Source organism: Oreochromis aureus, linkage group 18 (genome assembly GCF_013358895.1).
Source record: "Oreochromis aureus strain Israel breed Guangdong linkage group 18, ZZ_aureus, whole genome shotgun sequence".
Classification (NCBI taxonomy): domain Eukaryota; kingdom Metazoa; phylum Chordata; class Actinopteri; order Cichliformes; family Cichlidae; genus Oreochromis; species Oreochromis aureus.
Genome location: NC_052959.1, coordinates 15,127,915 through 15,141,208, shown reverse-complemented (window position 1 = coordinate 15,141,208; position 13,294 = coordinate 15,127,915). Strand labels below are relative to the sequence as shown.

Sequence of the window (13,294 nt, the reverse complement as noted above, 5' to 3'; positions counted from 1 at the left end):
TCAGTCTGAATATAAAACACTGCTCAGCCAGACACAGTCAAAGAACACGGTTTACCACTCTGAACCAAGATGCCCCTCATCAAGCTCTGTGAGTATAACGTATCATGATTGAAGAGACTAATCTTCCTGAGAGATATTTTACAGTTATCTAATTTTTCTCTTTTTTTTCCAGACTTCACTCCTGCACTGCTGCTCCTAGTGCTCACTTGTCCTTTATGGCAGGTCAGCCAATCTGTGCCACTGATGGCAAAAGAACCAATGCGAGAGTCCTGTGTATTATACGCAAGAACACTGCTCCAGAACATCACGGATGTACTCAACCAGGTAGGCCTACAACGAATGCAAATCCACACTGTTTTTTTTCCCTTACAGTTTACATTTTATTAAAAATTACTTGTCCTCAAACAGAAAACCTTGTTTAGTGGAATTGACTGCATGAAGCAGAACATGGAGCTGTACAAGAACACCAGCACACCATCAGCGTGTGCACCACAGGTACCCACTTTAAATACCAGATTGCTTCCATTTTGTTTCAGGATACATTGTGAAATAAAAACAAAATGTAACAAACATTTGATAAGTCTTTTGTAGCTGTGCCTCTGATTACTTAACTGTGTTTCTCCCACAGGGATCGGCATGCTCAGAAATCACTACATCAGGATTTGATCAGGTAGGTTTTTGTGCTACTTCATCATTTTTTTTTCTTTACTTTATATTCTTGATAAACATGTTAAGGTCTAGACATGGAAGCCAAATAATTCCAAGCAAATCTAAAATGATGTTTGACATTTATTGTGGTTGTGCTTGCTGTGTTTTCCGGTAGAGCTCATGTTTGACAAACATTCGTGAGGATCTGAAGCACTACTACAAAGTTCTCGCAGCGCAGCCTGTTGGTACTCTTCTGTTCAGTCTCAGAGAACTCATGGAGGTATGTGATTGTACACAATTATTATCAATTTTTACTGTGATTTTACATAATTCTCAATAAATAAATGCAGACTCTTTCATAAAATCACTCTCTGAATGTTGTTTTATCGTACTGTGATTTGCTAGGGTACTTAAAATAAATCTTTAAATCTTAACAAGGGATAAATCACAAACTACCAACATTTACATTATTTATATCATATAAGAATGTTTTTGTTCTCAACAGAACTGCTTTGGAATATTTCCGGCATCAGACTCGACCTTAAGGGAGGTAAGAGATCTATTTATTTTTAAATCAAGCTTGATTTCACACTTCTTCGCGTCTTTCTCATTAAATATTTAGAAAAAGAAATATTAGGCTTGTTAGGGAAACAAAATGTAATCACATGAATGTTTCAAATCGTTTATAAGGTTTCTTTGTTTCTTTAAGGCTGCTGCAAACCTCGGAACCTCCTTCGACCAAAGACTTCACCTCTGCAAAGTGCTGAAGGGCTTCCAGGTCCGTGCCATCACAATAAACCGAGTGATTGCGTACATGACCTCCGATGAATACACTAAATGAATCGTCACTGAGCTCCAGAACAAGAATACTCAAGAGGCTCCAGAAAGAAATTACAGAAACTACGGTGACAGTCAGTTAATGTTGCTGTGACAGAAAACACTTCAATATACTTTAAAGTTTCATAAATTACTTAACTCATATCTTAAAATTGATGACTTAATATTTAACTGTGTTTACTGACTTGAAAATGATATTTATTTATTTATTTTATTCTGGACTATTTATTTTCAAATGTTGAATGTGTTGTCATTTATTTGATTCTAAGAATCATTGAATAAATATTTTTTCCTGCATATTACCTGCTGGTTTACGCTTTATTTGTTCACTGATTATATTTTTTTCCGTTTTAAATATGTTACAACAAGATAACTGATTTAACTCTTTATAAGAATCTAAAGACATGGTTAGTTTACGGTCAAGCTTGAAAACAATAAAAAGCATTTGTGGATTATAAAAAAAAAAAAATTCTTGATACATTTTAAACAACCAAAAAATGTAGACTCCACATTGCCACAGACCAATCACAATGCTCTCTGTTTCCTGTAAACATGTCAGCCCAGCAAACTAAACCCACCATGAAGAACATTTACAAAGAGACCACAGTATAGTGTTTGTTCACGCTTCATTTGGAAGTCCCCAAGTTAAGATAATAACAGTCAGGTGACTATTATTGTCATGATAAAATAGTGATAATAAAATGCCAATAAAATGTGGTCTGATATCAAGAAGGAAAGTCAATCAGTATCTGTCCAAGGGGTTAAATTAAACTTAAAAACGGGATTATGACACTTCATCATGGTGAGATTACAGTCAGTGTAATAAGAAATGCATCAAATAGTTAATCTGTTAAGACCAAGATTTACAGAAAGAATCATTATTGTTATTGTTATTCAGTATTATTGAATAAACATGAACTAAAACATGTTCTGATTTTAACACTAAATCCACAAGCAGGTAATTAAATAATAATAAATAAATCCACTCTTCCATATCTGTGAGACGCACATGTGTGTGAACTTCAGTGATTAGCCATTAATTTAAAGGTGAATTTAGAGTCAGGTGCTTTCAGTCAGCAGGGTGCGAGTCAGCTATGAGTCAGCAGCCTGTATTTACTTAAAAAACATTCAGAAAAATAATCTAATCTTCCCAACATGTGTTTGTGGAAGTGTTTTACAATAAAAACAAACAAGATTTCAGAGTTGTTGATAAGTATGGACGCAACCAATCCACAACCAGACAGACTCTGTGAAAATGGAGGAAAGCACCTATTCCGGGGTTGGGAGGTCACAGTGGGTAACCTTTAAGCAGCTAAAAGCCCCTCTCACATTCATCTTCATGAACACAGTGTTACCTGTGGAGAAAGAAGAACACTGCATTTCAGAAGAGGAAACTTCACTCATCTGTGAAGCAATATAGTAGTGAAATCATGCTTTGGGCTCGTTTTTGTAGCTGTACTTTGATGAATAAAATTTAAATTATAGCATTAAAAAAAGGAAAATGGAAGGATACTGGCCAAATATCAAAAGAGAAGGTGCGGGTCATGCAGCAAGAGTGCAACTTTCGGTACAAAGTCTTCAGCTTGATCCAACTGCAATGTGGAATGAGCTGAAGTAAGCAGTTAACATGAAGAAATCAACAAGTGTCCTGGAAATGCATTGTATGGATTTAAATTGGTTAGAATTACTCCAAGACAGTGTGCAGGACTGATCAAGAGCTGACTGACCAGGAAGCATAAGACTGCACTTACTGCTACACAAGGCTGTACACCAGACACTTGAAGCAATGGTTCACATACTGTTGCCACTTAAATATATGTAATGTTCAATCTGTTTTTGTCTCTTTTATTTAATTTTGTTCCTTTTTTTAAAAAAAAATTAGGACTTTATTTTTGATGTTTTATGTCATATTTATACAGAAAAGTCCACACAAAAGAATTAACAATGAAATACCGAGATAAGCTTTTTTTATTTCCCATTAAAATTGCAAGTTTTAGTCATATCCAGGCTGTGATGACATTCAGGATACAGCACTTCCATGTAACACGATATACTGGGTGTTTCCTAAATGATGTCATACATTATGTAGGGTTCTGGGTGTGTGCAGTAGCGCATTGAACTACTGTATTCATTATTTACAAAGGAAAAAAAATCCGAACATGCCACACTTTCAGTTTCGATATTGAATTTAGTATAGGTTGCTTAGACATGCTTGTGCAACAGACAAACAGGATACTCTAAAAACCATCGTCATGATTAGTGGTACTTGTGAGCGTGTAAAACGCTGTTGATGTTTTCTTGACTCGAACACAAACTTAATTGATTTACTCAGGTCAGTGCCCTAAAGTGCCACCTGAAAGTTACACAGGTTAATTGTGGGAACGATGGTTTGAAAGCAGAGGTAAGGTGAACTGTTTATTCATAAAACCGAACTGAAAATGAAATATAACGTTTTGTTTCCGTCCGCATCCCTTCCCTGTTCGTTTGAATTGTCACAGCTGACATTTGTGGCTTATGAGGCTGAGAAAAGAGGTGCGACATTCTTGCCACAGAAACATGTGAGGTAGACAAAAAAAAAAAAAAAAAGGGGGAAAAAGGGATCACAATCAGGCGCAGAAGATAGAACGAGATGGAGATCCACATACATGTGATAATATGATAGGAAAGATAGCGACCAGGCTGAGGTGGATATGGGCAAGCCCACCACACAAGCAGAAAATACCTTGTTAATTCATTTAATACTATGTAAATGTATGCAAGTTTCATCAGTATAGACTTAAAACTGTTTATGATGGGGCAACCTGAATGTAGATTAACGGGAAAAACCCAGGGTAAAACAGCCCCATCTGCTGCCCCTTCTAGTTTATAAATGCATTTTTTTTGTTTAGTTGGCAGGTTTAGTTGGAATTATTTATTTTAGGTAGCTATTAAGTAATGTCATATCACGAACATCCCAGTGGCGCTGACGTAATAAATTTGTGCAAAAATCCTAAGGCTCAAGGCAAACTTCAGTGCAAAAATAGTCACTTCTAAACAGAGGAATGAAGTCATCATTACGTCATCCAATCCCTGTCGACAAACTGACTTTAAGCTGTTTTAGTGCCACCTGGTGGAAAATATATACTATAGCATTTATATTTTCTAAACGACCACACAATAGAAATGAATTTTATTATGCCGAAAAATAAGCTTTTAACTTGTTGCACTTTAGTTAAACTTGTTGTTTAACAAAAAATCACTTTTCAAGTAATGGGTACGCATGCTCAGTGAAACGGCTATAATCAGTCAAACCAGGTGTGTTGGAGAGCAATCACTTCAGCTGTGGTGCTTTTTTTTTCAGAGGGTGTGTTGTGGGGGGACTCATCGCTCCTTCCAAAAACCTGGCTAAAGCATGGACTGTTACCTGCACGGCCTCGTTTCTTGGTGCTTTATCGTTTTTTATTCCGTTTGCGCATTCGTAGAAAGCAGCCGGTTAGTTCACAGCAGCGAGTCAAGGGCGACAAACTCCTTCAGCCAGGGTGGGACATATGGCCGCATCCAGCCTCAGTTTGGTGCGGTAAAACAGAAACCGAGCACGGAGCTCCGGGAGCGCCCTCGACCGGTCACGGTAAATTGCCACCCGGATGCCATGGAGGTCGTGGTGCAGGCTGACATGTTTGACACAGGCCTACAGGTGGACGGCGGACATCTGAGACTGGGCTCAGATTCAGCGGGTGAGGAGTGCGGAGCAGTCCCATCGGGAGAGGCGGAGTTCACCATCCGGGCCCAGCTGGTGGATTGTGGGACAAAGCTCTCAGTAAGCACTGCTAGTTCTCTGGAGCGTGGCTCAGTCACTGCTGTATTCTGGTCAAAAGTTTCTCCTTTTACAAAACAAAATGAATGAAGTGTGAGTTGTAGACTAAAATGTTAACATTTGCTTTCAGTCCACAAAAGAGAAGCTTATCTATGACAATGTGCTCGTCTTCTCACCTGAGCCCTCAACTGATGGTTTGCTTAGACTGGATGGAGCTGCTATTCCAGTTGAATGTCATTACAATAAGTACGCCTATGCACATGAACAGGAGTTTGCAGTGTGCTGTAGAAATATGTGTCTGTGTAAAATCTATGTCTGTTTTCAGGAAGTATTCTGTAGGTGGCGTTTCCCTGCATCCCACCTGGGTTCCACTTGTTGCGACAGCTTCAGCAGAAGACCAGATAGACTTTCATCTGCTTCTCATGACAGGTTTTAAAAGGATGACAGCCATGAAACATTGTTCTGCTATTGCTAAGAGTCATACTTAACGTCACCACACAATGATTAATCTTTAAAATGCTATCACAAGCTTTAGAAATATTTATTGGAAGGTTGCGTGTACTTTTATTTATTTATTTTTTTCATTTGTTGCCATCTTTGCAGATGATTGGACGTTTCAGAGGGGGTCTTATACGTATTTCCTGGGTGACTCGATTCATTTTGAAGTCTCTGCTGTTATTGGTAACCACATGCCCCTGCGAGTGTACGTTGACCATTGTGTTGGCACAGCAACTCCTGATGCAGACGTAGCATTAAGATATGATTTTGTTGAGCATGGGTAAGTTCTACTGCTAAATCTTTAATTCTCAATAAAGATTACTATATTTCCATATAGTAAAACTCATATCATGGCATAGGCTTTCATTTTCAAATTCTTTATTTTTTTACATAACAGATGTCTTACTGATGCTTACCTGACAAACTCCAGCTCGTGTTTTCTACCAAGAACTGAGGAACACACGCTGAGATTCCAGCTAGATGCCTTCATTTTTTACCAAGCACCCAGCAACCAGGTTGATAGTAAATAATGGCTTTCCACAGTACATATGTTCAATATGAGACCTTTGTGGGGGGAGTTTGTATTTTACTGTAATATACATTTGGATCCATAATTTGTCAAACCAAACATCCTATTTTTGTAGTTTTGCCTCTTTACAACACCACAGTGGAAATGCAGGCTTTCGACTCTAATTCAAGGGTTTCACCCAAATTTTTGCATTATTGTTTAAGAATTACAATAATTTTATATGTAGTTGCACACTTGGCCAACAGGCAGTTTTTTTTGTTTTGTTTTGTTTTTTACCATGTGGCGTGCTCCCTCTTTGTTTTTATGAAAAATGGAGACACAATATCTGAAGCTGATTTAAATTGTTGAGTTTGTATTTTATCTTTTCACTTTAAGTTTAAATATAAGGGCCAAAGAAATGTCTGTGCATATGAAGGTAGCCATCATTGGGGCATGTCTTTGGATAGATGAAACAAAGAAACTAATCTTATCTTGTACATAGAATATGAGGGAAGGACAAAAATGGGTTCAGTCAAATGCTGCAAAACAGATCACTGTGCTTCACAGTGTAAATGGGATAATGACTTAAAGCATACTGTAGAAGCTACTCAAGAGTTTCTCAGAGCAAAGAAGTGGGATGGCTGTTCTGCAGTGGTGACGTTGGTGACTTAATCTCAACCCAGCAGAGTATGATTTTTGAGTTACTGCAGACAAAACTGAATGCAGAGAAATGCAAACCAGCAGCAACTGAAGGTGGCTGCAACAAAGATCTAGCAGAGCATTTTGAGAAGAGGAAGCGGCATTTGTTGAGGCAAAATTGTCTTTGGCCAAATTATGTCCCTAACTTTTGTCTCATCCACAGGTTTATATAACCTGCCATGTAAAGGCTGTTCCAGCCACAATGACTGCCACCTCACAAAACCGGGCCTGCTCTTTAACTGAGAACAGGTACCAAAATCATGTCATTTTTATGTGCAGCAATGGTCAGTTGTCCATTTCTGCTACCATTTTATCAGAAAATAAGTCATGATGGACATAATGAAAACAATGTCATCTGAAAGCATTTTCCTCTCTAAAATCTAATTGAAGTACAAAATATTTATTTTGTTATATATCAGATTTCACAGATGGGTAATTTTATTTTACACATGTAAAATTTCACATTATCCAGGTGGCATTCAGTCGACGGGAATGATGAGGCATGTAGGAGCTGTAATATTGCCCACCATGTTGAAGAAACTCAGTCCACCCAACCTCCTAAAACTACTATGAATGCCAAAGCAAGGCCCACCTTGTCTTCACTGGAAGGTTTAGTCCAGAACAGACCCAAACATCATCCAGCAACTTACGTCCGTTTCCGTCCAAGATTACACCAGCGCAGGCACACAAAACATGAGCAATCCTCTGCTAAATTAATGAAGGGAGGAACAGACTATGTAGCACGTGAGTACAATATTAAGTCAGTGGGTTTCTGCTGTTAAACACCTTTTCATTAAAATTGGATTGCTGTTGAACTTGTATTTCAGAGATTTAATAATTAAACCTTGAGTGGAGCTCAAAGACACCTGAGTGAGATACTGTGTTTTCCTGTTTTTACAGGGAGGCTCCAGCTGGGACCCTTAACTGTGCTGCCGTTCAGTAACCATATCACAAGTTTAGCAGACCCCAAAACAGTTTCAAACAAGACCACCTGAGACTCAGGATGCTTTACTGGAGAGTGAGGATTAAAATAAAGATTTCTCTGCTGACTTGAACGTTACAAACATGTTATGGATGCTGTACAAAAACCCCATGAATGCAGATCATCCTCTGCACTGGAACACAATCAGGCCCGTTACATTTTTCGAATAAAGTTTTGTCTGAACTTCTCCAGCCATTTAAGTGTGTGCTGCTTGCCATCAGTTTCTTTAAATTATGTATTTTTCTACCACAAATAACTCTTTGCTTCAGCTGCTATATAGACAACAAACATGAACAAATCCCCAACATCCTGTAATTTTCAGTCTGTGAACTTGATATGGAGCTAGCAAACAATTTAATTAGCATCGGGTTTTTAAGCACTCAAGCTCATTAGCCCCGAGCAACAGAAGTGGATGTCAAAAGGATACATTACTTGTGTACTTGAACACAAACAATGCATCCGTTTGCCAGCTGTAAAGATTCATCTAACATGCCAACCATTATCAATTAAGGAGATATGCAGACATGCTATTAGAGAGCGCTTCCTTCCATTACTACCCTCAGCCTACTCGTGTAACCACATTATTGTCACAATGAGGGGTATTTGATACAATATAAAATCTTGGCTTTTGAGACATATCCAGTAACTCATTAGTCACAGCTCCCTGGAGAGATGGATTACGAAAACTGTTGCATCTTTGTCTTCTAACTTTTTATTCATAAAAGAGCAGCTTTACACTTATCAGTAAATATGTTTAATAAACATTAGAAAGTGTCACATCTGTGCTTTTGTGTAGCAGCCTTTTAGAGTTTTGGCAAACACCTTCCAAGAGCAGCACTTCCCTAGTAGCACTTATTGCATCATGTACGGATCATCTTAAATGGACGTCCGCTGAACATTGCGGCCTTTTAAGGGGATGGCCTGGCTTGACCCCTTGATGTACGCGAAGTGGTATTAATATTGCAAATGGAATTTTTTTTTTTTTTTTTTTTTGCGCTCGTGCCAAGTAGAGCATTTATGCTCTTTGGGTTTTGTGGTGTCAGCATCTCAGACAGCGCCCCTTGTTGTTGTCCTCGGTGGGCGTGATGAGCGCTGTCCGCGGTGCTGAAACAGTCTGCACGGGCCACTTTGTTTTCAGCGTCCCCGCCCACCTCCGTGATTAATTGTCATTCTTCAGCCTTTCTGACACGACTTGTCGATTTCCCGGGCGCCTGTTTACTTGCATATCAGATGAACAAGCCATTATATGTATGCTGTTTACGAGTTGCTGAACCAATATACCTGCTAAGTGCATAACAAATCAGGAGCGCACTGAAGTAGCACTTAGGAGTTCAGTGCCACTGCTTTATTAGCATATTCATGCGTTGCAGGGGTTACAGATGCAAGTCCAGATCTCTGTCTGATCGTTTTCAGTTGGGGAATGCTTGCAGTTTATCATCTGCCCATTGGTACTGTTAATACGTAGACTTAAGATTGTTGATTACCCACCCTGGTCCGTCGTTTTATCCATACTCTGGGGATGCGGTGAGTGGATAATGCTCTGCGTCAGTGTTTCAGTCCGGGCATTTGCGTCGTCTCGCCTGCATCCTGTTTCAGGGCTTTAGCTCTTGTCTCTCACTGGGTTGTTTTATCCCGTTGAACACAGCGGCGATGTTTTTCCTCAGAAACCAACTGCTGGCGTTGTTCACTACTTGCCTTTTTATTCGCACGGTTGTTTATTGCAGCCGGAGATGCGGAGACGTCCTTTGCAGAAATGATCAGATATGCTGCACTCAGGGAAACAACACCTCTGTTGTCACCTGTTGCCCGGAGTTGGTGAACTATACGTACTACAGCATCGCCATGGTCACCCGAAAACTTTCTGGAATACTTATTCTGCTGCTTCTCTTCGCGTTGGGATACTTTGTCCAGAGGGTGCTGTGTTCAAGATCAAGGCAGGACACCCCACCTCAAAATGGACAGCCAGCGGCCACCACATCGCAAGAAATGCTTATGGAGAGCTGTACACCGGACAGCTCGGCGGATCCAGCTGCCGCTGCGCATTTGCCAACATACGATGAATGCAAACATCTGCCGACATATGAGGAGACGGTTCGGGACGGAAAGAGATCGACGACCGGAATCCTGTGATGGACAAGCTACAAGGCACAAACACATAGCACTATAGATTCAAGTATTCGATATTCGAGATATTTGTCACTATAGTGCGCATTTTTGGAGAAGAACTCGCATGATATCGCCAGGTGAATTTCCATACAACCTGAACTGTATGCCTCTGGAAAATGTTTTGATCCAATTCCTCCATTTCTTCCAAAAAAATGTGTCCAAGTGAGCTTAATTTTCTGCCAAATACTCTCAGCACTGAGGCTCGATTTATTATCACATCACATCGAATGCTTTATAGATTAGATGTGATATGACATAACAAAGACGAAGAAAACAAAAAACAAGAACAACAATTTTGGGTTTGCCAAGCCTACAGCATCTGCTCTTTAATCAGTCAGACTCTGATACAGCCTTGTAAAATGATTACAGTCAGAATTTACCACATTTAGATAATGTTTTTGCAGACTAGCCATTTAGAAAGCGAAAAGCTAATCAGTGGATTATCAGCATCTATCATTTCTTACATAAGTGAAATGAAACACTAGCCAAAGGAGACGGTTTACAACCGAGAGTCAGTGCAACACAACTAAATCATCCAAACCTATTTGCACTTGTCTTTGTTGCGCTTTTCCCCTGGGTTGACGATGCTGTCAGTGAGATACACGACTGTGAGATAACAGAATTGCGTTTAATAATTAAAAGGAGATATTGATATGCAGTGATACAATTTCTAAATGCACACCCAATAAACAGTTTACCTGTTTATATGATTAGTGCATGTCTCCGTGGGCGTAAGAATCATAGAAATGTAACGAAAACATGGCATTTCTTTAAATACGATTTATTGTTGATATAAAGGATTTAAGCAGAAGGTAGTGTAAGAGCTCATTCGTCATATTGTCAAATAACACATTGCTTATAAATAAATGTTATTGTTTGCTGTTTGTTCTGAGGTAGTGCACTGTATCCCTGATATTGTCTTTCACTGCACCGGGCTCTGACGAGAGTTTGACCACTTGGACCACTCGTTTAAAGGCCTCCTCAACTCCAAATCCCGTCGACGCAGAGCATGGCTGAACGAAACAATCCCGCTCCTGGCAGATCTTTCTCATATTGAATCTGTCCTTCATTTCAGTGACATTCAGCGCGCCGTCGACGTCCTGTTTGTTGGCGAGAAGAATCAGCGGACGGCCCCGGAGCTCATCATTTCTCAGAGTTCTTTCCAGCTCCCTTTGCGCCTCGTTCAGGCGCTCCTGGTCGGCGCTGTCCACGACGAACACGACAGCTCCAGCGTTCTGGTAGAAATTCGGCCAGTGGTCGCGCATCTTCCCTTGACCGCCGACATCCCAGATCGTTATAGAAATTTTTTTCCTGTTCTTTCTGGCCTCGAGCATTTCCACGTTGAAGCCGATAGTAGGGACGGTGCTGACACAAGTGTTGTGCTTCAGTTTGTAGAGGAGAGTCGATTTTCCAGCGTTGTCCAGACCCAACAGAAGAACTTGCACTTGAGGTTTGGAAACCCATGATCCCATGGTGAAGCACAGATACAAAGGTTGTTAACTGACGTGCGACAGTCACATCCTCCGCACTGTGCCCTTCTGACGCGGTGTTTGCTTAGTGCGTTTACCGAGGTTTAATGGATAAGCCATTAGTTCCCTGCTAAGGCACTGTGTTCCGATAAGGCGTCACACCAGAGGGCAAAGTTTCCTGTTCCCCAGTTACACTTTTATTGGTCATTTATTCCATCACTTTATGTTTGTTATCAGAAGATATCAGACTGACTAATGTCCATTCGTAAAAGTGTCAAAAGCGCACTGAGAACAAAACCGGGTGCTCAAACAGACTTAAATATTAAAAACTAAATAATAGCCAATTACACCAAACCAATTAAAGTTAAGAAGGACCGCAGTGGAAGGTGCCTTACTGACTGCGACGACTCAAACTGTTACAACATTTCGAAATTTGAATCACATGTCCAATCACGGAATTAAATAAGTGACACTTAGAAAAACTTAAATAAATAAATAAATAAAACGTTGAAGCTCCTGTTTGCATACACATAGTTCGTGTATTCGAACCAACTTCTACACTGGCTTGTCAGCCGTGTTAAATATGAGATGGATGTTTCCACGCTGACATGCACATTAAAAAAAATCTACTCCAAGTTTCCAATGCTTCTAGAAAACCAGAAGCAGCCAAACATCATAAACTTGAGGTCACGTCACGCACATCTTGCTTTTACCCCTTGTGGACATTCTGTCCTAAATCAAGGTCACTCCATCACATCCAAAATGCCATCGTTATTTTAAAATATTGTATTTTAATACGCGTGTATGTTGTATAGCACATACACGCGTAATTATAAACAGAAATAAAAGTCCAATAAAAAAAAGGAAAGTGGGACAAAATCAATAAAGGTTGGTCAGCCATTGGTAGGGTGCAGGTTTCACCATGACACCATCGACCAACGCACTACAGCCAGGCCCCTTCCCTTTGTTTACTCTGCTTCACATAATTCAGAATAATAGAGCACCCAAAGACATAGACTCGGTGGCTAATCACCTCCTCTCACCATCACCCTCTCATTCTAACACTGAACATGTAAACAGAATAAAGAAAAATCCGTGCATCTCAATGATCCGTCCAGCCAAATCCTTGGTATGGTGAAGATCGATTGAATCCACCTCACTGCAGTGCGGGTGGGCACAGTGGAAGCTCACCTCACAGCAGGAAGATAAATCAACAACATCTGCTACTCTGCAAGATGTTTAACTGATTCCACTGATTAAATCATTTGTATTTCAGTTTTTTGTATCAAGATCTGGACCATTTCTCCTCCGGCTTCACCCACACCCCGCCGGTTGGGTTATCCATCACATACACCAGTCCTCCGGTGTCACGGCGACTCAGGGGCCAAGAGTCGAGTTCTGACTTCTCCCTTGTCCCGGGGGAAGAGTGATTGGTCACCCTCTTCTGAAAGCGGACGACTGAGCCTGGGGTAGAGCATGTGTCCGCTTTCTGATACATGTCGGCTGCGCCATCGCTCTGAAAAATCGCCCGGGATTCAATGGAGGATTTGGAGCCATGCTGTCCCATGTTGTTTGGTACTTCGAGAAGATTCCTAAAAACGATCTAAGGGATTTTTTTAAAAGCCAGAAGTGTTGTATTCCTGCTTGTTCGTGAATCTCACGTGTCTTCCACACGCACTGATCTCGCGTATAAA

At 40.2% G+C, this 13,294-nt stretch overlaps 3 protein-coding genes across 3 annotated transcripts in view; 2 read left to right on the top strand and 1 right to left on the bottom strand.

Moving 5' to 3' along the window:
• Window positions 1–2,775, top strand: part of LOC116332858 (interleukin-12 subunit alpha) — a 2,783-nt gene extending 8 nt beyond the window's left edge. The window contains exons 1-7 of the mRNA XM_039602425.1: window positions 1–88; window positions 173–324; window positions 409–495; window positions 629–670; window positions 824–928; window positions 1,154–1,198; window positions 1,358–2,775. The exon at window positions 1–88 is cut by the window's left edge and continues 8 nt beyond it. Coding sequence (XP_039458359.1) covers window positions 70–88; window positions 173–324; window positions 409–495; window positions 629–670; window positions 824–928; window positions 1,154–1,198; window positions 1,358–1,489 — 582 coding nt within the window. The 5' untranslated portion in view covers window positions 1–69 and the 3' untranslated portion in view covers window positions 1,490–2,775. The remainder of the gene's footprint in view (window positions 89–172; window positions 325–408; window positions 496–628; window positions 671–823; window positions 929–1,153; window positions 1,199–1,357) is intronic.
• Window positions 2,776–4,789: 2,014 nt separating this feature from the next.
• Window positions 4,790–8,160, top strand: LOC116332853 (zona pellucida sperm-binding protein 3-like). The gene is made up of 8 exons (XM_031755923.2): window positions 4,790–5,281; window positions 5,409–5,524; window positions 5,604–5,707; window positions 5,882–6,056; window positions 6,174–6,291; window positions 7,147–7,232; window positions 7,456–7,727; window positions 7,884–8,160. The coding sequence occupies exons 1-8, from the start codon at window positions 4,877–4,879 to the stop codon at window positions 7,976–7,978; spliced, it is 1,371 nt and encodes a 456-aa protein (XP_031611783.2). The 5' UTR covers window positions 4,790–4,876; the 3' UTR covers window positions 7,979–8,160.
• Window positions 8,161–10,424: 2,264 nt separating this feature from the next.
• Window positions 10,425–13,277, bottom strand: arl14 (ADP-ribosylation factor-like 14). Its single transcript, XM_031755916.2, has one exon. It carries the CDS (start codon window positions 11,601–11,603, stop codon window positions 11,001–11,003), a length of 603 nt encoding a protein of 200 aa, XP_031611776.2. The 5' UTR covers window positions 11,604–13,277; the 3' UTR covers window positions 10,425–11,000.
• Between the last annotated feature and the right edge of the window lie 17 nt (window positions 13,278–13,294).